The sequence below is a fragment of the Rhagoletis zephyria genome, unplaced genomic scaffold (genome assembly GCF_001687245.7).
Source record: "Rhagoletis zephyria isolate East Lansing unplaced genomic scaffold, Rhagoletis_zephyria_1.1 Rzeph_scaffold_00187, whole genome shotgun sequence".
Lineage (NCBI taxonomy): Eukaryota > Metazoa > Arthropoda > Insecta > Diptera > Tephritidae > Rhagoletis > Rhagoletis zephyria.
Genome location: NW_016157271.1, coordinates 362,808 through 388,111, shown reverse-complemented (window position 1 = coordinate 388,111; position 25,304 = coordinate 362,808). Strand labels below are relative to the sequence as shown.

General features: G+C 36.4%; 1 protein-coding gene across 1 annotated transcript in view; it reads right to left on the bottom strand.

Annotated features, from left to right (window-relative positions):
- Positions 1-3,000: 3,000 nt before the first annotated feature.
- Positions 3,001-25,304, bottom strand: part of LOC108357990 (transmembrane protein 132C-like) — a 350,976-nt gene continuing 328,672 nt past the window's right edge. The window contains exons 14-15 of the mRNA XM_017609094.1: positions 4,135-4,414; positions 3,001-4,071 (exon numbers count right to left, since the gene is read on the bottom strand). Coding sequence (XP_017464583.1) covers positions 3,776-4,071; positions 4,135-4,414 — 576 coding nt within the window. The 3' untranslated portion in view covers positions 3,001-3,775. The remainder of the gene's footprint in view (positions 4,072-4,134; positions 4,415-25,304) is intronic.

The window sequence follows — 25,304 nt, the reverse complement described above, 5'->3', positions numbered from 1 at the left end:
ACTCGCGATTTAATGAGGTTCGCAATTGATCTTAAAAAACAGAACCGTATCTTAGGTGTTTTTACTATTCCAGGGCATGTATATGTAAGACCTCGACCTCAAAGCGAAGCAACCAGAGTGGATTCAATGGAAGATGTTAGCAGAATTGCAGTGCACAATAACAGTAACAACAACATAAAATGATATTTAGTTTAGCTCTTAAGTTCAATTGTATTAGTGTAAGCTCATTTGCTTCCCATTCTTTCTCTAATTCTCCATTCGCTTCTATAACCTGCTTGTTTGCATTTGACCAAATAACAATAAAAGAATTAAATAAATAAACAAAATTTGGTATGAAGACATTCCATGGTAGGCGCTTATAGTAAGGTATATATGAATAAGTTTGTAAAAAGGGCGTGGCACATCCCTCATGCGGGAAATTTTTATTCAGAAATAACTTCAGAACCGTAGGTCACATGACTTCGATCTGCTGTGAAGACAGATCTATGATAGATGCTTAAAGTAAAGTATCCATATATATAAATAAGTTTGTAAAAGGGGGCGTGGAACATCCCACAACCGTCAAATTTTAATCAGCTATAACTTAGGAACGATAAGTCACATGAATTCGAAATAAGGTGTGCAGACATAACTAAAGTATGCGCCCTGCAGAAAATCTGACTAGCCTAGAACTAGCGTAGAACTAGACCTTTTGCCGACAGTACCAGTTCTAGCTCAATACCCAAGCAATGCTTTCAACTGTCCAGTTTTACACGGCGATGTCAATTGGCGCCCAGTGCATTACTTGGCAACCAGTTTTTAACCGGTTCCATTTTGGACAGTTTTTTTTTATATTCGATTTTCGGACATTTTTTTCGCTTTTTCGTTTCTTTTACAGATTCCGTTTTTGTTACATATTTTATTTAAAAAAAATATATATATATTGTAAGCTGCACGCAACAATTTAAATTCATTAAATTTGAAAACTCACAACTGCCTCCACCGCGATTTGAACTCGCGAGCAAGTCGGAGGTTTTCTCGCTGAGCTACTTTCGTATTGTACGAGTAGTGAGCATTTTCACATTTACACCGCAAGTTTCAACTGTCTCGCTCTGCATTCCTTTTGCACTAGTTCTGAGATATGTAGTTCGGAACTAGCGCTTTGTCAGACTGTCTCTAAATTTTACTGCAGGGCGCTTATAGTGAGGTAATATATGTATATAAATACATACATTAATGAGTTTGTACAAGGGGGCGCGGCACATTTCATAGCCGTGAAATTTTATGTTTGCTATATCTTCGGACCACATGGCTTTGAAATTTGGTGGGAAGATCTATGGTAAATGTATACAAAGGAGTTTATACAAGAGGGCGTGGCGCTTATAGTAAACTGAAAGAGAGTGGATGTTTACCAGGGGCGTGGCATCTAAAATAGATGTAGTACATTGGGAGAACCATTACCTTTGACCCATTACGGACAGACAGCTAAATGGATTGTGCTGTTGTAAACGAAAAAGTGATGATCCACCTAACCTTAATAATGAAACAAGATTAGTAGTAAAGAAAATGATGACCAATATATTTGCAGCAAGAATTACTACTCGGTACGGCAAAGATGCGTTTCTTTCAGAAGTCCCATTTATTTCCATAGACCTTCCATTTAAATTTTAATGTCTTCGCCGACCTTTCATTCCAGTTTGTGGTGTACACTCGGAGGCTTTGTCACTGCCTTCCGAGGGGCGACCGCTATTAGAGAAAAACTTCAGTCCCTCGGCTTTTTGGATTACCTATCTTTAACGAAATTTTCATGAAATACCGTTCATTATGACCTTTGATACCTCGAAACATTTTAAGCGACACATGGATGGAAACTTCTGGCATGTAGCTCAGAACCACAAAAGGAAAGTTCATGCAAAAATACAGATTAGAGAGATTTTTTTTGGTGAGTTTCAACAGATACAAAATAAAAAAGTGCAGAGTCCATCAGGGTGTGATACTTCTTGTTAAGTGTTTGGTTTAGAACAGTGTTTTTCAATCTTCTGAATACGCGACCCCTCTACAAGTTAACAAATTCTAGCGATCCCCTAGGGTCATAAACAAACAAATTACTACTTTTTCAATATTATTTCTTTGGGGATCTACATATCGCACACCGTCTTTAAAAGAGTCACAACTCAAAATTTGCCATTTTTAGGATTATGGGCTAAAAATGTACGCAGAGCTTTTATTTACCTTTCAGCAAAAGCTGGAGCAAATTTTTGTTATAATTTGTTAAAAAAAACCTAAGGTAAAGTCGCCATTGCTCATATGATTCATCATATGCTCATATGATGATCATGTGCTAAGAAATAATTTTTCACATTTTCTGACAAACGTATTATTTTGAGTTCTGACTCTTTTGAGGACGGTGTACGATATTTATCTGTGCTTATAAGCAATAACCGCCTGAGTAGACTTAAGAAATAAATGAGATATATATATGCTATCGTATTCTGCAACCACTATTCCATACGTGTTGAAATCCCCATCTCGCCAGCTAGGTTATTTTAAAATATATCGACGAAAATATTTTGGTTTCCCCATAAGGATTACATTACAATCCAAATGTTTATAACGTGTTTTCTCCAATACAGGTTTTTGGACTTAGGTGGTTTTTGCTTATGACCAAATATATGTATATTGATTAAAATGGCGCGGGCAGCTTCGTAAACGAAACCGCAAACGTACGTACCGACATATCGCACACCGTCTTCAAAAGAGTCACAACTCAAAATTTTACATTTTTGAGATTATGCGCTAAAAATGTACACAGAGCTTTTATTTACCTTTCAGCAAAAGCTGGAGCAAATTTTTGTTATAATTTGCTAAAAAAAACCTAAGGTAAAGTCGCACTTGTCTCTATGACTATCATGTGCTAAGAAATAGTTTTTCGCATTTTCTGACAAACGTACTTATTATTTTGAGTTGTGACTCTTTTGAAGACGGTGTGCGATATGTAAATCTTATTTGGTTTCTTTTACTCTTTTCTAATGAGGCTGAAATATATACGCAGCACGAGAAATACTGAGAAGCAAACGATCGTTTGTATGTAAAATCACACTAACAAAAGGAAAGGTATTGACAAGAGTTCTAGGACTGAAATATGAATTGTTAATGTTTGGCTCTTGAAATTAGCATTTCTTGCTGATCTTTTCATCCACCTAAATAATTTAAACAAGAACCTCCAAGGAAAAGAAGAAAATATTTTAACAGCAAAGGATAAAATCAAAGCATGCCACGCAAAACTTCATTTGTGGTAAACTTCTCTGCAAAAATATATAGTTTAGTATTTCAGGTTATAGTTTAGTATTCAGATGATTGTTGAAGATAGTGGCACAGACCAATCGCTTGCAGTAAGTTCTCACATTCCTTACATGATACAGAGCTTGCATAATTTGGAAGAGAAACTTTTTATTTACTTGCCAGACCTAGACTCCGAAGCTGACAACTCTTTCTTGGATTGGTCAATAGAGCTAATCTAAACTTGAAGATGAAGGAAAATCTTATAGATTTAGCTGCTGACAGAATGTGAAAAACGGTCCTAAAAACACTTGTTTTTTCTAATGGCCGCGACCCCAGAGGGGGTACAGTCCGACTTATCTATAATGAATAAGCATGGCACCAGAATCGCTTAATCTCTGGAAATACATCCGCCTGGTTTTACCGAACTCTTGTCGCTGTTCTCAGTTTTTGTTATTGACGGAACTTCTCCTCTATCTATGCTCATTTTCTACATCACGCGAACTCCGATAGCATTTTAAATATAAAAAACGCTATACGCAGAATCACCTACCTTTAAATTGTCAAAATAATGCATAATTTGTTCGTAATCCATTTCAAAGCCGTCAAGGACCAGATCGTTATGACTATCTACGTGGTCATCGGTTGTGCTAGAAAACATAGGATTTCCAACAACTGTAGCTCTCTTAATTTCCTTCCTCAGACCGGACCCCAATTCTAGATTCTGCCGTAATAATTTTGTGGCGCCTCTCTGACCCGCAGCTACTGCTACTCGTGCTTTGTTTTCATGTGTCTCACAAGTTAAGGAATCATCTAGAATGTCGAGGTGAAAATCCTTTCATTAAAATATTAGATCTTAAATATTGTAGATTTTACCTGTAACATTGATAGTGTTGTGTTTTTGTGGAAGAGAGTCAAATTGGAAAGCAGTTTTTTTACTATAGTTAGCAAATTGTACTAATTTTTCAGCATTATGCATTTTTTCGCATTCAGCGTTTTGCGAAGGCTTCTTTTTCATATTAAATGTTTTTTGTCTGTGACAATCATGGTCCGCTGCTTTTATTTGTGCAAAATCTTGATGACATTGGTCTAGATGGTTGTCCCTCTCTTTCAAATCAGCTTCGACTAAACTCTCTGTTGGATTCTCTTTGTTTTCCTAAGAAAGACGAATATTTAATTTTTATTAATACTTATATTGTGAAAATAACTCAAGTTCCATTCGTAAATGTTAGACAATTTACGAAAAAAACTAAGACATCTACTATGTGAAGAAAAAATTTACATATCGTCGATGTTTTTGCAAAACCGCCTATCTTACGATCTACGATTTACAGAAGAGCGAAAAAACGTTTTTTCTTTGAAGGCATAGCCTTGATAGGCAGTATTTTCTATAGCTATTATTTTACAAATCTGTTATTTTAATAACGATTTTACGATTTTTATACATAAATCCCGATGCTTGGAGTTCAGTGTTACCAAATCTCATTTTTGCCAAAACAGTGATTTAGGCGGTATTGGAACTGGTCGATGGGCGGTTTTCCAAAAACATCGACGAATGTTTTGTTTTCGTGCAAACTCATGACGGATTTATACAAGGCAAGTAATAAGAACAGCACGGAAAAATTGACACTGCCATATTACATTGTATGTGCTTCTTAAACTTTTTAAAGCGGATAAAGCGCAGAAATATAATGAATTTTTACACCTTTTGATTGCACAGGCCGCCAAAATTTTTGGCCAGAAACCAGAGTAAACCTTTCCAAAGGTTTTTGATGCGCTGAAATCGTGGCCCATATATTTCAATTGGTTTTAATTTATAAGATAGCCTAACTTCAAATTGCAATAAATTCAATTTAGTTCTATTTTTGAGGTAATGTAGCATCAAAATTTTTCTTTCAGTCAAAAAACTATGAGTGTTTTCTTAAAGCCGTTGAGTTTGCTAAAATAGCTAAGTATAAATGTACCATCAGAATTTTGGTTTTCTAAAATCCAAGATGGCGGCGTATACCGCTCTCAGCCCAACCCACAGTCACGATACGAGGACGTGGCGGTGTAGACTCCACTTTCTGCTTTTTTTTTTGTTTTTATTTTTTTAGCTACTCCAAAAACCCGTGAGTAAGGAATTTCAAGTCAAAATACTGAATAGAAAAATGTATGCTTCATAGGGGTTAAGGTATGGATAAAATCACAAGCATGCACAGTTCAAAATGCGATATATCTGTGAATAAAAAATATTTTAGCAAACTCAACGGCATTTGGAAGGGTAATATTCAAACTTTAAGATAATATTCATAGTTTTTTGACTGAAAGAAAAAATGTGATGCTACATTACCTCAATAATATAACAAAATTGCATTTTTTACAATTTTTGGTAAGGAAATCACGGAAACTGGAGCCAATTGAAATATTTGGACCTCGGATTCGGATTCAGTGCATCAAAAACCTTCGGAAAAGTATATTCTGCCTTCTGGGTAAGAGGTTCGGCTCGTTTTGGTCGGCCTGTGTTATTAATGGGACAGTAATTTGAAAAACTTTAACATATCGCACACCTAGATCTAAAGTGAGCTAAATCAAAAATTCAATTCAAAATTCAAAAAAAAAAAATATTCAAAAATATCTCTGAGTTGAGGCACTTGAACCGAGGCGAGGGCCTAGTCCAATCGCTAATCAGACCTTCTCAATGGATGGCGGTGGAACTGTGTAAGTACATGTAATCACAAATTGCACCTTATTTCCTTGATACAGGCTGCTTTTTGAACGTAGATTTGCTGGGTTAGAGGATCCCGACAGGCATTCGGTGCGTATTGGGATGCAGGGGGATGACGGGAAGAATAACCTCTAAAAGGCCCACCCCTTCGAAGTGAGGATAAAATGCAACACTACCTTTTCCACATGCAGAACTTCCTCCCAAGGTCTCGGTAAAAGCAAACTACTGGTGGATGGCGGCACATTGAATTTGTCAATGGAGCACTCCTAAATGAGCTGCGGGGCGAACTACTATCGAAACATTCTGAAGCAACCAAGGTTGCGACAGATGTGGATATGCTTAGTGGTCCTTTTACTCCTTTACACTGATAACAGAGATGAAACCAACAACGATTAAACTTGGTGCAAACCAGGAGAGTACTGTCACGGAGAAATCCTGTATTGGTGATCCTCAAACAGGCGAAAAGCTCGCCGCAAGGTAGCTGAAGAGAAGGAGGCAAAAGAAGAAGAAAGTTGCGGATATGGCCAAGGCTCAAGTACTCAAAATCCTTGGGTCTCTAACTCTACACCCGAAATTACAACTCATCTGTTCTGGAACTCTCTTCCCTTGCCAACAAGGGGTCTGTGCGAGCAGAAGGCAAGAGTCGCAAGGCAAAGAAGATGAAAGTCTCGATGCCAACCTCTCATGCAAATGGCTTTGTTGAAGAACACCGAGCGTTGGGTGAAACTCAACTATGCCGCCCTGAATCATTCGAAAGAGAGATGCAACCAAAATGCAAATCGTAGCTTAGCTCTGCGATCCCCACGGGGCACTCCAGAGTGTAAAAGCTCCTCTTCCTAAAAGGGGTCAAACAGCTTAAATAATAAAAATAAAGCTGTCAAAAAGGCTCATAAGTGCAATAAGTTAATTACTTAAACACTGCTAAGTCCTGTGACCCCGATGAACCTCAGGCTTAGACTATAAATTACTACGTCCTCTCCTGTCAGCCCTTATTGGCTGATACAGGAATAACCATAGTGTAAAATGTCCTGTGACCCCGAAGACCCTCAGGTACATACCTAAATCAAATATTATAACAAAGAATGAAAGGGAGTGAAATCTTCGACATATGTAAATTTTAACGATATAAAAAGAATGAGAAACTGAAAACCTTTGACGCCTCCACAGTCACAGAACTGGATATCCTTGCGCGTCCCTATACTCCTAGACCGGAACCCACCACCACAAAGCCAATTGGTTAACATATTTTGTGATCTTGCAATAGCCACCAGTATTAGTCTAGGTACGCCCGTTTTGGGTGCACGTTGTCGTTCACATAAGAACACGGCAGCCACTCCTTGATTTTGATGGCACTTCCAGCGTACACATCAGAACACACTGGAGATTGAGTCTAATAGCGCAATTCTAGACCAAAATGTGGGTAGGATTGATGGACAGTTAGGTAGCATAGAACAGGCTAGCATGAGAACGCAGCCGCAAGGGGTGCCGGCAGCGGCGCGAACACCACTATCGGAGCAGGACTTGAGGGACATTGGCAGACTCCCCGATTGTGTGAAGGAGTTGCAAGTTTTCGAGGGCAGTCCTCCTCAATACATCTCGTGGGTTCACAACGTAGAGGGTATTTTGACTGACTACGACGTGGTCAAAGAAAAGCCTTTTTATCGCGCAAGCCTTGGTACAAGAGATAAAAAGAGTCCTTTCGCTTAACTATGCCGACAAGAGGGATATACGTACCCTCGAACATCAACTTAATCAGTTAGCTCAAGGGAATTCGAAATTGGATGAATTCTGCGCGACTGTTAACCACCAACTGTCGCTCATTGTAAACAAAATTAAGTGTGACGATTATTCTCAAGAGACAGTATCAGTCCTTGTGGAAACATATCGAAAAAGAGCTCTAGATGTATTCATCCTAGTTTGAGTCCTGAGTTGCTTCGCATGCTCATCGTACAAAAACCAAAAACATTGCCAGAAGCTTACTCAACTTGCCTGGACATTCAGAATTTAACGTTGCGGAATACGATAGTTCACACAGGCTCAATGAATAGAGTCGTTGTCCCAACGAATATCTTATCAACACAGAGGCCACCACTACCGCCACGTGCACGCTCGAGTTATAACTGGGTGAACAGAAATCACACTTCGGAATATAAGACGACCCCTTACAACAGGCTCCAGGCCAACCAAGGAACGAGTTCATTACCTCCAGCCGTACCAACTGCCCCTAAACACGTCGAGAAAATGGAAGTCGACGGTAGTGCCCAAACGAGGCAGGTCAACTATATGAACCGACCCTCAGGCACAAAAACTTTTAAGACGGGGCCTACATCGGCAAAGGGTGCCTTCCCAAAACAACAAAAATTTTATAATATAGAAACCAGTAGTCCTGAAGAAGGAAATGACTTTTCGAATTATTGTGAACGTACAGAGGACGATTCACAGCAGGTAAATTTTTTGACGACCAGGCCACCAGCTTATTTCATATGAGGAGTAGTGCCTCATATTCAAGCATACCTTACCTAACGTACCTGACCAACAGTAGTACTGCCTTAAACTTTCTTATAGATATGGGAGCAAATAAAAATTTCATAAAGCCTACTCTAGCTGCTCGTTCAATACCAGTCGATCCACCTTTCTCGGTGCAGACGGTGGCAGGACCAATAGTAATAAACAGGAAAATTTGCGAAAAATGTTTCCATAAAGTAGGGAACGACACCAAGACAACTTTTTACACATTACCAAGACTTCAATCTCTTGACGGCATTATAGGAGATGATACTCTAAAGGCACTCGGTGCGGTGATAGATAGGAAAAATCATGTTCTCACAATCGAGCCGAACATTAAAATTCCACTGAGAAACAAAACAGTTGGAAGCATTAATTTTTCTAAAACTATTTCATATCACACGTCAACAAAACCGATACCGATTCGAAAATTGTCGCTAACTGGTTAAAAAAACTTAGAAATAGTATTTGAAAGGCTCGCAGACGCTAATTTGAGAGTGAATTTGGAAAAAGCTAAATTTATGAGAACGGAAGTAGAATTTCTGGGTTATGTGATCACGTCTGATGGGATGAAACCGGATCCTTCGAAGGTCCAGGCTATAGAGAACCTTTGGGCCCAGAAACATTAAAAGAACTGAATAGTTTTTTGGGAATGACGTCGTACTACCGAAAGTTCATTCGAGATTACGCGAAAGTTGCAAAACCGTTAACCAATCTCACGCGGGGGGAAAACGCGCAAGTTAAGGCCAACCAATCGAGAAGAATACGCGTTAATCTGAACCGTGAAGCCCGTCAAGCTTTCGATAATTTAAAAAACTACTAGTTTCATAAGATATTCTTGCTTTCCCAGATTTCGAAAAACCATTTAACCTTACTACCGACCATGGGCGTCGCCAGGATCGAATTTAGGGGTGGCGGGTGGGCCTGACATATAAAAAAATCCCAAAATTTTCATCTTTACACATTCATGTTTCTGGCATGCGGGCGACGATATGTACTTGCCGATTTGTTTTACAAAAATTATTTAAAAAGCAGACGTCTTAGTTGCTCAGCAAACCGGTTAATCGTTTCTGCAATTGTTTCACATTGATTCTCTAAAACAAATTTTCGATGTATTCTTAAAATGCATAAACCTAAAGGTAAATTTTATAGGAAATTAAACTAACAATTTATTAAAACTAGTAGTAACCCCGAAATACAGATGAGTACTTCGCTCAAAATTTATTTAAAGAACTTCGTGAAAGACAACAATTAATCTTGTATTGCTAGACACCTGATAACCCAGGATAATTTTTAAGTTCTTAAAAGACATTACTCTACTCTAAGCTTCGTGCAGCGGGCCATGAGAAAACCGTCATCTTTAAGGTATAGGCCAACCTTTCACAATATCTGGTATTAGTCTTAATCTGAAACGAAATAATCTTTGAAAATTGGTGCCGCTTAGCCTAGAAGCCTAGTCTATTTGGGAGTAACGTAAGCCCTTATAATACGCCGTAGAGGCTTATGTACTTAAAAGATAACCTGTGAGCTAAAATATACTTAGTCCTGTCTTATTTTTTTTAAAGAATATTGAAGTTGTGAGTTTGACTAATAATAAAACATAGTTTTAATATTAAAAACTATAACCACATTTATTTAAAACAACAAAATAAAAAGTAAATTTTGTGTTAAAATTAAAAAAAAGACCCATTCCGTATACGCCTCACAGACGTAGTATATACTTTTAGGGTTAACCGTTTCAGTACACAAATTCAACCACTGGTTCTAAAAAATTTTAAATATGTATACCGGCTAATTTTGGATCGTTCATTTTAAAAATCACATACAAAAATGTGTAATGCTTTGAGGTTTGCGGTCATTCAGGGTCCTTTTTAATGGTCAGTGATATCCTAGGTGTTTAAAAAAGAAAGGGATCTCAGCTATTTTTATTTTTTGCTTTCGTGAAATATATTTCAAAACTATGAATAATACCTAATAACTTTTCCGAATCTCAATTCCATGGAAATATGGTTAATATTTTTCAATAGATTATATTACTCATTATCGACTTTTATGCCGCTTTTTACTTTTTTGACAAACACGGTCAACTGCAACTGCAGCTTGCACTTTAGTTTGATATATAGCTCAATTCTGTGGCTGCTACAGATCGGCCTAACTAAGTCCTATTACTGAGAAATTATATATACAACTACAAAGCATAGCGACATGTAACACATCATGCAAGTGCCAGTTTATATCAAGGCATATTCAACAAGGTAGAAGTGACAATTCAGTCGAGCTCTCTCATAGCTGACTGTAATGTCAAAAAGGTAAACAAAAAAATTAACCCTTTGTTATGCATTTACCATATTTGATAAAACTCAACGGCCCGTAGCTATAGTCAAAATAAAGTCGACTCCTAAAGTTAAAAGCAGCTTTTTGACATAACTTTCAATGGGTTATCTGTCAAAAAAGGAGGCTTTTAACTTTACNAAAAAATACCACCACATTCGTGTTCATCAGCACAAAATACATGAAAATAGTTGTTGTTTGGAATTTTTCTGAGCCCCTGTGATTTCTGACAGCTTGATCATTTCGTAAAGCAGTATTTTTTTAAGGTTAGGGAACGCGTAGCTCCATCTGGGAACAAAATTTAAAAAAACGCCACTCAGCAATCGAAAGTACATAAAAAATGCTAAATTTCCCTTGTATTTAAAAATTTTTGGATCTAAAGTAATTTTGGGCAGAGCTTTGTCACGTTTGACGCGGAACGTCCCATATATATATATATATATATATAGTCATATATAAACCCATTTTGGCAATTTTCTTGCTTTTACTATGTTTTACCCAATCTTTTTAAGCATTTATTTATTTCATTCAAATACTTAATTTTAAAGTATATTAGACATTTAAAAAAAGGTTTGATTATTCTAAATTTACATCAGAACTTAACTTCAATAGTTCAGCTATTAAATTTTTGCAATTCGAAATTTCCTTTCCATTATATTTATTAAAAGTTAATTTCAGTTTCTTTATGTCAACAAGGAATTCCGGTTTAGGTTTTGTTAGACCACCGTTTGAAATTTGGTCTATCCATGTATATGAGTGAAAGATTTTCTCTTCATATTCGGTATAATAATTCCTGCGCCTGGGAACAAACGCGTCCGCTTAGAAATACCCGGCTGCGATGGGCAACAAATAAAGTCACTGGCACTAAAATGGTCTTCGCGCACACGTGAAGAGTCTCCTAATGAAGCATTTAGGGAGTTCACAAGGTGTTGTATACTGTCGTACTGTTGTATGTCATAAACTTTAAACGGCTAAAACTATATTTAAGGAATTCGCAAGCTAACATAAAAGTTGTATTATAAAATTTCACACAATTAAGAAATGGTTGGTGGTGATTTCAAGTCCTCTAAACATTTATTTAGCCGTTAAAAACTTTACAACATACAACAATAAGACAAGCACGACACCTTGTGAACCACCCAATTGATACTTCGGAGTTTTATAATAACGCACAAGTTTGTTTTCCTGGCTCTTGTCAAACACAACATACCACCCGTAATTCCTCTTCATTTTATTATGTATTTAAAATCAGTCGCACAGCTCACAATTGAAAATTTATATTTATAAAAATTAAAATTTTGAATAGTATACGGTTAAGAGTTGACATTTTAGTCGCAGTTCAAAAGAGAAATGTCGAAATCACTTCTACCTTGTTATGCCTTGGTTTATATCATGTCGCTTATAAAGGGTGAACACACCAAAACTGCGACACTTTAGGAAGCTTATAACTTACCCAATACGAATTCAATATTCTGAAATTCAAATACCACAAGCTGACCACATGACCTTAGTTGGACGTAGAAGAAATCTCATTTGAATTTGAATCCTAGTTGAGTTAAAAATGGCAACCGAGTTAGAAACGAGACAAACCATTTTGCACGAGTTTATAAATGATCCGGCCTTAAGTACACGTAAAATTGCTAAAAAATTAAAGATTGCTCTATTGGACAGTTTGCAGGGTTTTAATCGGTACAAATAAGGCCTGGCAGTTACGAGAAAACCAGGGAGCGGGGGTTAGCATGGTCAAAGTGATAAAAACAGTGCTCGGAAGGTCCTCAGTGCGTTTTCCGAAGATTTTGTCGCGTTATCTTGCAAAATCCGTACGCAGATCGCAGTTTTTCGTACAAAAGGTAAAGCGGAAAGCTTCATTGAGATGTTCTACAGCTCAAACAGCGCCAGACCGAGGCGCAAAGTAGAATGTTACAGCGAAATCCCGCATTCGGAAGTTGTATGAATTCTAAATTAAAAAATACAACTGCATTGTTATGGACTACGAAACCTACTGCTATAAAAATTCAAAATATATTGCAGGTCAAGATTTTTATACTGGTGCAAGTCGTCAAGATGCCCCTGAAAGTTGTAAGCTGAAAATGAAGTCCAAATTTCCAAAAAACCACATGGTTTGGCAAGCTATTTGATCCTGTGGCCGTAAGAGCAGCCTTTTTTCCCATCCGGGACAATGAATGATCAAGTTTATCGGGATGAGTGCCGCAAAAGGCGTCTTCTGTCATTTATCAACAGATAAGGAGTAGGCCACTGTTCTAGGCGGACGTGGGAACGTGCCACTATGCCAAGGACACATTGCCGAGGTATAATGCAAATAACATCAATTTTGTACCTCACGACTGCAATGCACCCAATAGCCCAGAGCCACGTCCTATTGGGGAATATTGGTCAATTGTCAAAGAAATCTTGCAGAAAACAGGTGAAACAGTGAAAAATATTGAAGAGCGCAAAACAAAGTAGTTGTGCGCATAGCGTAAAGTCGATGATGCAGTCGTGCAGAACATGATGGCGCGTGTGCGATGAACATACCGATCACTTGCATATGGAGCAAATAATAACTAATATTTTAACATTTTAATAACATCTAAACTTCCAAGTTATATAATATAAAAAAAAAAAAATTTCAAAGCCTGCTAGTTTGTTTCTGGTAGTAATTTCTAAGTGTCGCAGTTTTGGTGTGTTCACCCTTTACATGTTTGAAAGTGATATATGAAGACATTGCCGAATAAATTCAAATCAAATCATGCATCAAATTTATGCATGTCAACAAAAGGAACACATGCAACATATTCAGCATTATTATTTACATTGTATATACGGGAAGAGATTTTCCGAGCTCCTACTATAGTAAAATTTATTAAACAATTATCTAATTCAAAATCTATGTATATACCAACGGTGCACACTGGGGCTTCTTCATAGAGGGCGATGCTCAAAACTATTTTTCGAAAGTTGGTATTTAAGATAAAAAATATATACCAGCAGAGACATAACAAAGTAGCAAATCTCGTGTATAAACATTGGGTTCCGAACTACTACCAGTTGCCGCGTACAACAGCTCAAAGTTAATTATTCAGTCAGAAAATTTTTTTCCCGATATCGAAAGCGAGTTCATATGTGTTATTAAAGGCTGCTTATTATGTTTAAGGTTACTATTAGTTTAGAAGGAACTATGTCGTTGAATAAGCAATGTGTGCTGATTGTTTTACAACTTTACATCATTACATAATTTCAATGGTTTCTGAGATATAAGGAAAAAATTTTAATAAACTTTTTTTTCATAGTGAATTTTTAAATTCGTTTTTTTTCCAAAATGCGCAAGGTTCTTTTTCCGAATCTTTTTTTGTTATAACCGCAAGTCTTTATATATAAGTAAACTTAAAAGATTTGCACAAGAACGTTGCGCATTTTTGAGAAAAGTATGTTTTAACGTGAACTTATTAATTTTTGTCAAGCACATTTTGTCATTATTTTATCAAAAATATGTTCCAAGTGGGAGTGTTTTAAGAAAACTTCAAATGGATACCGTATGTATTTATTCTTTATTTCAGTACTGTTAACTTTTATTCCAGACGGAACCCTTTTATCCATTAAAAATCGGGATTTGTGTGAAATATTTTTTAAAAGCCCGTCTAAATTACTACAATGCAAGTTCAGAGATGTGGAACAATATATTTCAAGCCAAACCAGCTGCCCAGCTTCGGAAAGAAAGAAGTTGCAAAAATGTTTGCGCAATTTCAAGAGCTACATTACCTTAAAATGGATCAGATGCGGTAGACACAAAAATAGATTTTATGAATCGGAAAAAGCGTGGTTAGAAAAAACTTGTCAATTTGTGGTGTATCAGATACCTAAGGGAGGAAGGCCCACTAAAGACTTTGGTGAACCAGTCAAAACGTAGGAAAACTGCCTAGATTCGTCAAGATTATTCCCACGAACAATTAACGTTCGCAGCACAAATGAGCCTGCGAGCTAGTGGAAAGCGCAGTGAAGCTAAACAAGCTCTCGACACTATTAATCCCCCATCTGAAGAAACTTCTCTGAACTGCCGCATGTTTTTTTCGAATCGCGAAATAAAGATTTCAAAGCGTATCGTGAACGTTTTAGCCGAAAAACTTCAAGGAAAGCTAACCTTGAAGATGTATTTCATCGTCTACTTTATTCTTCTGATCCTCATATTACGAGTTTAAGACCTTTACAAGCAGTAAAAAGAAAATCATTTGATCCAGAAGTAAAATACATGCTTTTTGAAGAGAATTTTGAATATACACAACCTGAATCTGATGATTATATAGACGAATAAAATTTTTATCGTGCCTTATACCGTTTTGTTATTGTTTCTATTTTAAGTAATCTCTATGGCCCGTTACCATAATTACAATTATCAATGTACAATGAATTAGTTTTTCAGTGTTTAGAACACGAAGTGACTTATTGTAAATAGTGGATGATCTGGGTTTATTATTTTTCTCTAAATATCTACATATTTTTCAATTTTACAAGAAAAAAAATTTGAACAGTGTTAGTACACAAAATAATGAAATAATATTATAAAAATAATATTATATTTCCGTTTTAGATGTGTCTTCGTAGTTTTCAGGGGAAAAATCCGGTTACAGACTTTTGAGCACCAACTTGTATGAAGCGGCCCCATTGTGCGGTGGGCAAACCTGGCTCTTTGAGCCAAATCCGGCTCTACATATTTTAGCCCACAGCAATTTGCCAACAAGAAAACAGCTGATCCAGANTTGCTCTTTTTACTTTTTAAAATACATATTTCATACATATTACACATATAAGTACATACATATCTTACATACATACATATTATACATATAAATACATATTTTAGCCCACAGCAATTTGCCAACAAGAAAACAGCTGATCCAGAAGAGCTGTTTGGAATTTACGCAAATCCCTAAATTGAATTTGATGGTTTGAAAGTTGAAATAGTAAAATGCGACTAATTAAACTTGTAAGAAATAAGTAATTATTNATTCTGTGCTCTCTTGTAACCGGTAAATTTGGTTACCATCTCATAAGCTGGTAACAAAATATTGCCCCGTGAAATATGCAATACAGGAATTTCCACAAATCTTCATAGCTGAGTTGCTGATTATTTTCACTGCATTACCAACGTACCTAGAATCGCGGTGACAAAAAGTGGTAACATTTTTTGGTAATAAAATTTTCCGGTCACAAAATCTTCGGTAACGTGCAGAATATACCTGTTAATGTAAACAAAATTTCTATCAGCTGTTCATCTAACTTGCAAGTATCTGCAAATTTTCTGTTCGCGTACTATTTTGGATATTTTTCTCTTGTGCGAGAACAGATGATATTTCGCCGGAATTTCGCTGTTGGACATTTTTACTGGAGATTTAAACGAACGTACCTATTGACTATCCAACATTTAACAGAATTGTTACGAACGGCTTTAACTGACCTAAAACCAGATTTTGAAAATCTCGCCAAAGGGATCTTTTGAATTTTCTTTTATATCTACCTTACGTACAATAGAATAATAATAAAATTAATGTTTTTCATTTCTAATAATTTTATTTAAAAATAAAATTTTTGTTTTTCTTGTTCTTTTTTTGTGGCTCTTTGTAGCATTTAGAACTTATATGTGGCTCTTTTCGGCCGCGGCCTTGCCCACCCCTGATATCAAGGAGAACCAGGAAAAGATCGGCCCATCGCCTACATTTCAAATCTTTAACTAGAACGGAGGAAAACTACGCCACAAACGAGAAAGAAATGTTGGCAATAGTGTGGGCTCTAGATAATTTAAAATCTTACCTTTATGGGGAGAAAAAAATTACAATTTTCACTGATCACCAGACTCTCACGTTTGCGTTGGGAAGTAGGAACTACAACGCAAAGTTAAAGCGGTAAAAGGCAAGAATAGAAGAGTATAACCACGAACTGATTTACACTCTTGGTAAATCAAATGTTGTGGCAGACGCTTTTTCGAGAATTCCGTGCCAGGCAAACCATTTAACAGCATCGTTGGGGCCTAACGATTTATCAGCAGAAACTAGAAGCGAAGAGGGGACAGTTCACAGTGCGGACCGGGATGCGTCAGACCTTATTCCACATGTAGAAAGTCCTTTAAACGTTTTTCGAAACCAAATTATTTTTACGGAAGGGAATGCAATGATTTGCGTGGAAAATCCACATCCAGGTTTCACTCGTCACTATGTCAGCTTAGCTATCATTGAAAAAACCAACTTAACCGAGGCCTTAAAAGAACGTTTAAACCCATCACTTATAAACGGAGTAAAAATTCCAGAGAATCATTTACAGCTTCTGCAAGAAGTGTAATGGGAACTTTTTCTTTTGTACAAAATCAGGATAACGCAGAGGGTGGTCGAAGATGTTGCCAACGAAGATAGAATTTGTAGAATAATAGAGGACGAACATAGGAGGGCTCATAGGAGCTCGAGGGAAAATAAAGAGCAAATCCTAGAAAAATGCTATTTTCCCAAAATGGCGAGCCGGATAAGAAAATTCACAATCATTTGTGAAACCTGCCTCGCAAACAAATATGATAGGCATCCTCCAGTAGCGCCGATGAAAAACACTCCGGTGTCAAAATACACATGCGAAATTGTGCATGTGGACATCTTCGAAATTCAGGGAGAAAAATTTGTATCCTGCATAGATAAATTTTCCAAATTTGCAAACCGATAACGAGAGGGGATTCATGACTCCTTTGGTATGTAACTATATAAGAGGTCTGGGGATTGAACTATATCAGACTCCAGTTCAAAGAAGTGAGGTAAATGGTCAGGTTAAAAAATTCCACTCTACCATTATTGAGATCTATCGATGCATTCAGAAAGAGACCAAAAGAACTGCAGTCGATCGTTACAACACAACAATACACTATGTAACGAAAAGGACGCCTAGCGACATATTTTTCAATAGAACTGAAAGAATTAACTACCAAGGACTGACCGACTTCAAAAACAGGGTTCACAAAGAAATCAGGGAACAAATCAAGAGGAACCAGGAGCTAAGAAATCTCTGGTTAAATACGAAACGGAAAAGACCTAAGAAGTTTAGGCCAGGAGATGAGGTTTACGTTAGGGATAAACAGATAAAGGCGAAGCAGAAAGCACTTTTTACAAAAAGGAAATTGTTGGTAAGGGTAATAGGGTGACCTTGGTTATAGACACAACAAATTAAATCAAGCGCACGGCGGGAAAGGCAAAACAAAAAGAAATGATTTTTCAGAATGTCGGAAGACAAAATAATAAAAACTATTATAGCACAGACGAAACAAAAAGCATTAACGGCTAACTAAAAAAGAGGCAAAAGCTGCCCATGACAATCATTTAGCCAACACATAATAACGCTTAAAAAAGAGGCAAATATTGCCGACCAAAAAAAAAAATAAATGAAAAAAATAACACTAAATTTCTTTTCTTTTTCTTTTTGATACCAACTTCTCCACAGCAGGTTTGGTAAAGCCACAGGACCCTAAGGAAGTACTTCGTAACGGCATACTTGAAATAGAAATACAAAACTGCTCAAAATCTGTAACAAAAAATGTTTTTTCTATTAACATTCTTGGTTCCTGTGGATTTTCCAATTACGTGGTTTAGAGAATCGGGGACGGTAGTAGCATATAAGGATATACCGATGTACAACGGAAAACAAAAATTTAATTGTAGCGTAATTTCGAAAAATATTGCTAACAAAAAAAGAACACAATTAATTAAATGTCATTTTTTTCTTTTTCTTGATTATCGAATAATTTTTAAATATTGCTCATTATCTTTTGATAAATAAGTTTAAAAACCTCTAGCTATCTTCTCAACTAATTAAGGATAATTTTAAAATATGGCCCACTAACCTATACTAAGTAAGTTCAACAACTTCTGGCCACTATTCAAGAAAGGGATAATATGCAACCATTTAATTACTTATACTTATTAAAATGCTTTTTTTCCCTCCGCCCCTGAAGATAAAAAATATATATATATAAAAGTTAGAAAGAAAGAAATAGAAAAGTTGGAAAACATATAAAAAAAGAGAGAAATAAGCGTCGGAACAGGCCAATGCTAATTTAAGAAATTCTCATTTTTGCTTTTTTGCTCAATCATGATGGTAAGACAGTTTACTTTTAATATCTGGCGTTTGCGGCCTCAATATTTACAATTACGACTCCCCGCTGGTCACTATTGAACATGGGCGTGGTTGCATTCTGAACGGACACTTCAGTTTAGTCCATATGGTCGACCTTAACTACTTCAATATGGCGTTAAAGAAATTGACCGAGTCAACACAGCACGATATCAGAAGCGAAGCTGTGCGTACTGTGTTGCAATTTCACCTAAACCAAACTAAGCTGCGACTTGACGAGCTGCAAATAAGTAAGTCACGAAGAAGACGTCCCATTGACTGGATTGGATCTGCATGGAAGTGGATCGACGGGTCTCCAGATGCAGCAGATTGGGATTACATCCTCCGAAGCATGAACGATGTTTTAGTAAATAATAACCACCAGTACCGCGTCAATGAAAAGCTCTTCAACGTTACCCGTGAGGCGATTGAGAAAGCAAATGAAATGATGCTACACATCAACGCTATAAACAAAAATATTAGCGAAGAGAATTTGGAGCTTCTGGACTTGAGCAAAGTTCTAATCCTGAAGGAGCAGGTAACAGAGATCGTGCAGGCGCGCCAAATGGCAAAATCTGGTGTCATAAACACAAACTTACTTGATCGAGACGAGGTACAAAGACTTTTAATAGAAGAAGATTCGCTGCCATATCAAAATACCATCAAAGCTATAGAATATGGATCGGCTTTCGTGTATTCAAACGGTAGTATCCTTTTCTACGTACTATCAATACCAAAAGTGAAACCAGATAGCTACCGACTTTTAATAACACGCGCCGCTGTCATAAGGGGACAACACGTTGAACTTAATTACAAGAAGATGCTGGTAAACGAAGAATAAACGTTCGGCCTGAACCAGGATTGTTCTTCGATTAGCAATACAACAATCTGCTCACCCAAATCTCTAACGAAACTTCCTGAAGACGGATGCCTGGCTAGATTAGTAAAGCAGCTTGGCAATAATTTTCACTTCTCCTTAATTTGTAACGCTATTGCCTTGACAATCCTGGCAGCCTTGTGCTACATTATCTGGAAAAAACTTACGACTACAATCAACTTTCCTAGGCTAAACCATCTACAGATCAGGATCAGCCAACGACCCACACCAAAGATCCTCTTCAAAAATCGACTCATCTGCAGGAAGCAGATGTTGTGTGTGAGTGTGCTGACGCCGCACTTCGCCAAACACGCGCATAGCCAGTGCAGGTAATTGACCTGCAACGTAAGCGATACCAATTGGTTTTATGCAACCAAAATGCAAATCATGGGAAGCGCGGCGTCAGCAACTAATCAATTAATTCGGGCCGTTTAGATACTAAGCAATAGCTTTAAGTAATATTTTGTATTCATTATTATTTGGGAGCTCAATGGTAAATATACTCTTGCACTGCTAATCTTGTATTTTATTTCTATCCTTAGGGAAACCTGGGGCCGCGGGGCGGGGACGCATCCGCGTGTTCGTTAAGTTACATTCCGGCAAAAGGGAAAGGTTCGTTATCCAAAGGCCAAAGAGAATTTCTCGGCAGCTATTTGTGGAAGGCCATTGGCGAGTCGACAGATGAACCGAAATTCGAGGGGATGTGTGTGGAGAGTGGTATCATAAAAAATTCTCTAACGAGTTTTCCCGAGGATAGCTGATCAAAATAATAACAATGATGCCAGCCTGCGCACAGTGGTTGCATTTATATGGGGAGAGCGGCCAAAAATACATTTAATGGACATATGGGGATAAAATTTTTACCCTAAGGTCTGTTAGGCAGTCTGCACACGGGTCGTATAGCTTTAGACGCGTATTAGATGCTACATAGGAAAGTTGTACGCTTTGATGCCGCACACGTGCATTTAAATGGAGGGCTGTATACGAGGCGTCAGCTTCACGAATTCGTCAAAGCAAGCTAGCTGCAAATCGCTGCAAAAAACTGTAATATATAAAAGTGGGCGGGGTTGAACACGCCCACATACAGTCATGTGAAAAATAATAGGGACACGACATTGTGACCAATTTCGGCTATTTTTTTTTTGTTTGTTTAATGTTTATTTTTTTTTTTATAAAAATACAACTCACTATCTCACAAAAACCATATATGTCCAAATTTCAAATTTTGTAAAAAAAATAGGAAAACTCAACAAAATTTTAAAACAACACCAAACTTTTTAATAAGAACTTTTAGAAAAAATCTCGGTGTGCAGTTTTATAGCCCATTAAATTCTAGCTTAAGAAATTGCAAGTTTGAAGTTGCTAAAAGTTCGCGTTGTTTGTTGATAATTTTTTTTGCGGATGGTGTTATTATTTGCTTCCATACAAAAAAAATTGTCAAACATACTTTGAATGGGAGAAAATGCGTGACACCGCCAGGAAAAAAATTAACAAAAATTAACGCGATTTCTTAGCCACTTGAAACTAGAGCTAGAATTCAGTGGGCTATAAAACTGCATACTTAGCTTTTTTCTAAAAGTTCTTATTTAAAAAGTTTGGTGTTGTTTTAAAATTTTGTTGAATTTTCCTATTTTTTTTACAAAGTTTGAAATTTGGACTTATATGGTTTTTGTTAGATAGTGAGTGGTATTTAAAAAACAATAATAAACATTAAACAAACAAAAGAAAAATAGCCGAAACTGGTCATAATGTCGTGTCCCTATTATTTTTCACATGACTTTAAGTGGGCGTGTCCAACCCCGCCCTCTTTTACATATTACAGTTTTTACTCTTAACAGACCTTAGGGTAAAAATTTTATCCCGATATCTTCGCCGACGCTTAGACCTTTTTGAAGACTCAAGAAAATCTATTTTCGGACGCCCACGATTTGAATTGGTGGAAACTGTTGGTTGACATTTTAATGAAATGACTTCTTTCTTTTCGAGCCAATTGGAATGATTTTTCAAAACTGCTGATTTTTGGCGTTTGGATCTTTGTCAATACAATGCAAATTTGCGTACCGGAATTTTCACGCCAAATCTCAAGAACATGCCATCGAGAAAATTCTCAGTGGTAACTTGTGTTTAGAAACATTTTGAATTAGAAAATTAGATAAATCAAAAAATAAACATGAAAAAAACTGTAGAAAATAAAGAGCTTGGATTACGTTATGGAATACTACGCGAGCCTCTGCAGGTCGATGCATCTACACTGAATACTTTAGTAATCTTAAAATATTAACAAACAATATGTAAATAAAAATATTGAGGGCCGATAGGGGAAACACGCTTAAAACATTACCTAAATACTTGAAAGACGAACCAAGAGATACACAAAATCCTACTTTTCTAAAACAACGATTTGCATAAAACACAACACGAATTATCTAAATAGAAATAAATACCTTCATGTACAATATCCATTGCATAAAATTTTAATTCACTCGACCTTTCACAATATTTTAATTACGTTAAATCCAATTAAATTTTCAGCGTGCTGACGCTGTACAAATAAAATGAACAATTGATGACAATTTTGTTGCTTTTTTCAGAAACAACCGTTAGAATGAAAACAAAAAATATATGGCAACATGAAGTTTGGACAAAAAACTGATTGCTAAGCCTATTTTGGTTCAAAAATTTTTACATACATTTTTTTAATTTCGGCCTATGGCAGCAACCACTGTGCTGCGTAAACTGCAAGTTCGTGCAAAAAGATAGAATCAGTTGCAGAATGGTGAGAGTCAATGCTTGGATACCGAAGCCTTCTCGGAAGATGTCGTTGCGATAAAAACTGTGTACTGTACGCAGTGTTGCCGTTGTGCGACTAAAGGGGTAATTTGACCCTTTTTAAGCGCCAATACCCTTTGACTCGACTTTTTGAAAATTTTGATTCTTTGACCCTTTTCAAAAATTATATGCGACTTTTGCCCCTTTCAGAGATTTTTTTTAGGAAACGTTAACAAAACCATGCTATTAAAAAATATTTCCTCCTGTAGAGTACGAAAAAATGCATCACTTAAAACTTTTGAACGAAATGCAACTCTTCTCCTTGCAGCAACTAGATTTATGTGTATGCTTGCAACACTGTTTTGTGCAAAGCTTGCCCCGCTTTTTTGTTTTTAAAGTGAACGGCTTTATTATTTTACTAGTAAAGAAAAGCAAAAATAATATGGTGACCCTTTTTTCGTCAACGACCCCTTTTTTTGCGACTTTCTGAAAATTCTCAACGGCAACACTGACTGTACGGGTGCGCAACGCGCCAAGGCCATTTTAGACTCCGCCTACCTGCCATACGATTGTATTGTCTCCCCTCCTTCTAGGGCGTTCTTCAACCAAATTCCTAGGATCCATAGTAAACACCACCAACAATGTCAGCCTAGAGATCAAGCGAAGAAGCCTTCAAGACAACTTCTACTTTGGGCTCGGTAGGCAATTGAAAAGCAGAGCTCTTTCTCGACCCGTCCTTTTATATGGCGCGGAAATATGGACGATGTCTAACAAAGATGAGAAGGCTTTGGGGGCTTTCGAGAGAACTATCCCTGCAGTGAAACCCCAAACTAGCCAGGAAAAATTATAGTTTACAACTAGAATTTCCTGACTGAAACCGAAATAGTTCAAAAATGACCAGACTTGTACCAAGTACAAAACCATTTATTCATGCACTGTTTTATTTGACTACGACAGTTTAATACAATAAAGAACACAAAATATTATAACTTTTATTTGGGTATATTGTAAACAATTAAAGCGAGTACGTATTCAATTATACTAGACCTGTTAAATAATATTCATAATGATTATTAATTAAAGCATGTTTTTTCTGGATAACCGTTTAATGATTAAATATCGATATTAGCATCTTTTTAATGATTATTAATTAATTACTTAAAAAACAGTTAATTAAGGCATTCATTTTAATTACATCCTTATTTAGTTATTTTAGATCAATTTCAATTATATTTTTAATTACACGATTAATATAATAATTTGATTAATTTCAATTATCAATTAACAAGCCAAACTATAGACAAAAATTAAGAATATTTTATAACTACATGAATTATTTATTTATTTTATTCTTATCCAAATCTCAAATTTTATGCGTTAATTATTACTTTTATAAAGTTTTAAAAAGAAAGGACTGAAATGTGCAGAGTTAATGAATTTAATTTAATTTAATAAGAACTTTTATTTTTATTTAAGTTCACTTGAAAATGCACTTAAGCATTTACTTAAAAAAAGATGAAAAATATAGTATTTATTGTACCAGAAAGCTGTTACTTTTAATAACATTTAACGAAGTTCGAGAGTTTGAAATATTTATGTATTTATTTTTGCTTTTAATTAGTACTCAAAAAATTTAACAGTAATTATTGGCAAGTCTAAGGCTGCTAAATAAAAATGTGTAATATATTAAAGTGTACTTAATCAAAAGTTTTTTAATGTATATTCATGAATTCATTTTATTTTTTTCTCCCAAAGTAGTGGTTTTGGTCCGTAATTGAACTAGTATTTTTCTGTCTATTTTTAACTAGTATGAGACTGGTATATTTCTGACCAAAATCTGACAACTGCCATCTCGTAGGACATACCCATGTTAAAAATACCAGTTGATTGCATGGAAAAAAGATAGTTGGCTGACTAGTTGTGCATGCGGTTCATACTAGTTGTGAGGTAGTTTACAACTAGTACATTTGACTACAGGGATTCTACGCAAGATCTATGGCCTTATTCCCATGGGCGACGAGTACCACAGAAGATGGAATGACGAACTGTACGAGCTTTTTAACAACATTGACATAGTAATCGCATAAAAATACGATTGCCCTGGCTTGGAACTGTTGTACTCGTCGGTGAAAAGATCCTTCTACTGCGCAGCTAGAGGTGGACAACAAAAGAAGAGGCACCCACGAACACAATGGAATCAGCCTGGACTTGGGATAAACAACTGGCACAAATCCACAATTAACAATTGGCGAAGTGTTTTGGTCTCAGCCCAAACCGACAATTGGTTGTAGTTCCAAATAAGAAGAATCTTAATCATGCACTATTTCAAATTGTATAATTAGTGCAATACTCCGTTCGAATTATTTGTTTCTAATGGCTTTATTCATCTATACATAGTATAAAGGTAAGTCGAGATTCTTTGTACGCGGTAATCTCGAAAACTACTGAACGGATTTTAACGAGATTTTCTCTAATATACTCTGTATGGACAGGAAGTGACCCTTTTTACTTAGAATTTTAATATGGTTGCCACCTGTCTAAAAAAACCATAAGATCCGCACCGTTCGTTGAATTACAAAAGATGAGGTGTCAAATGAAAGGGATTGGCCTCTAGAAAAGCACACATTTTTTTTTTTTTGAATAGGGTTGCCACCTGTTAATAAAATTACTATATTCAATCAAAATAAACGTAGGCATCAGTTCTGCACCATCAGTGTCAAA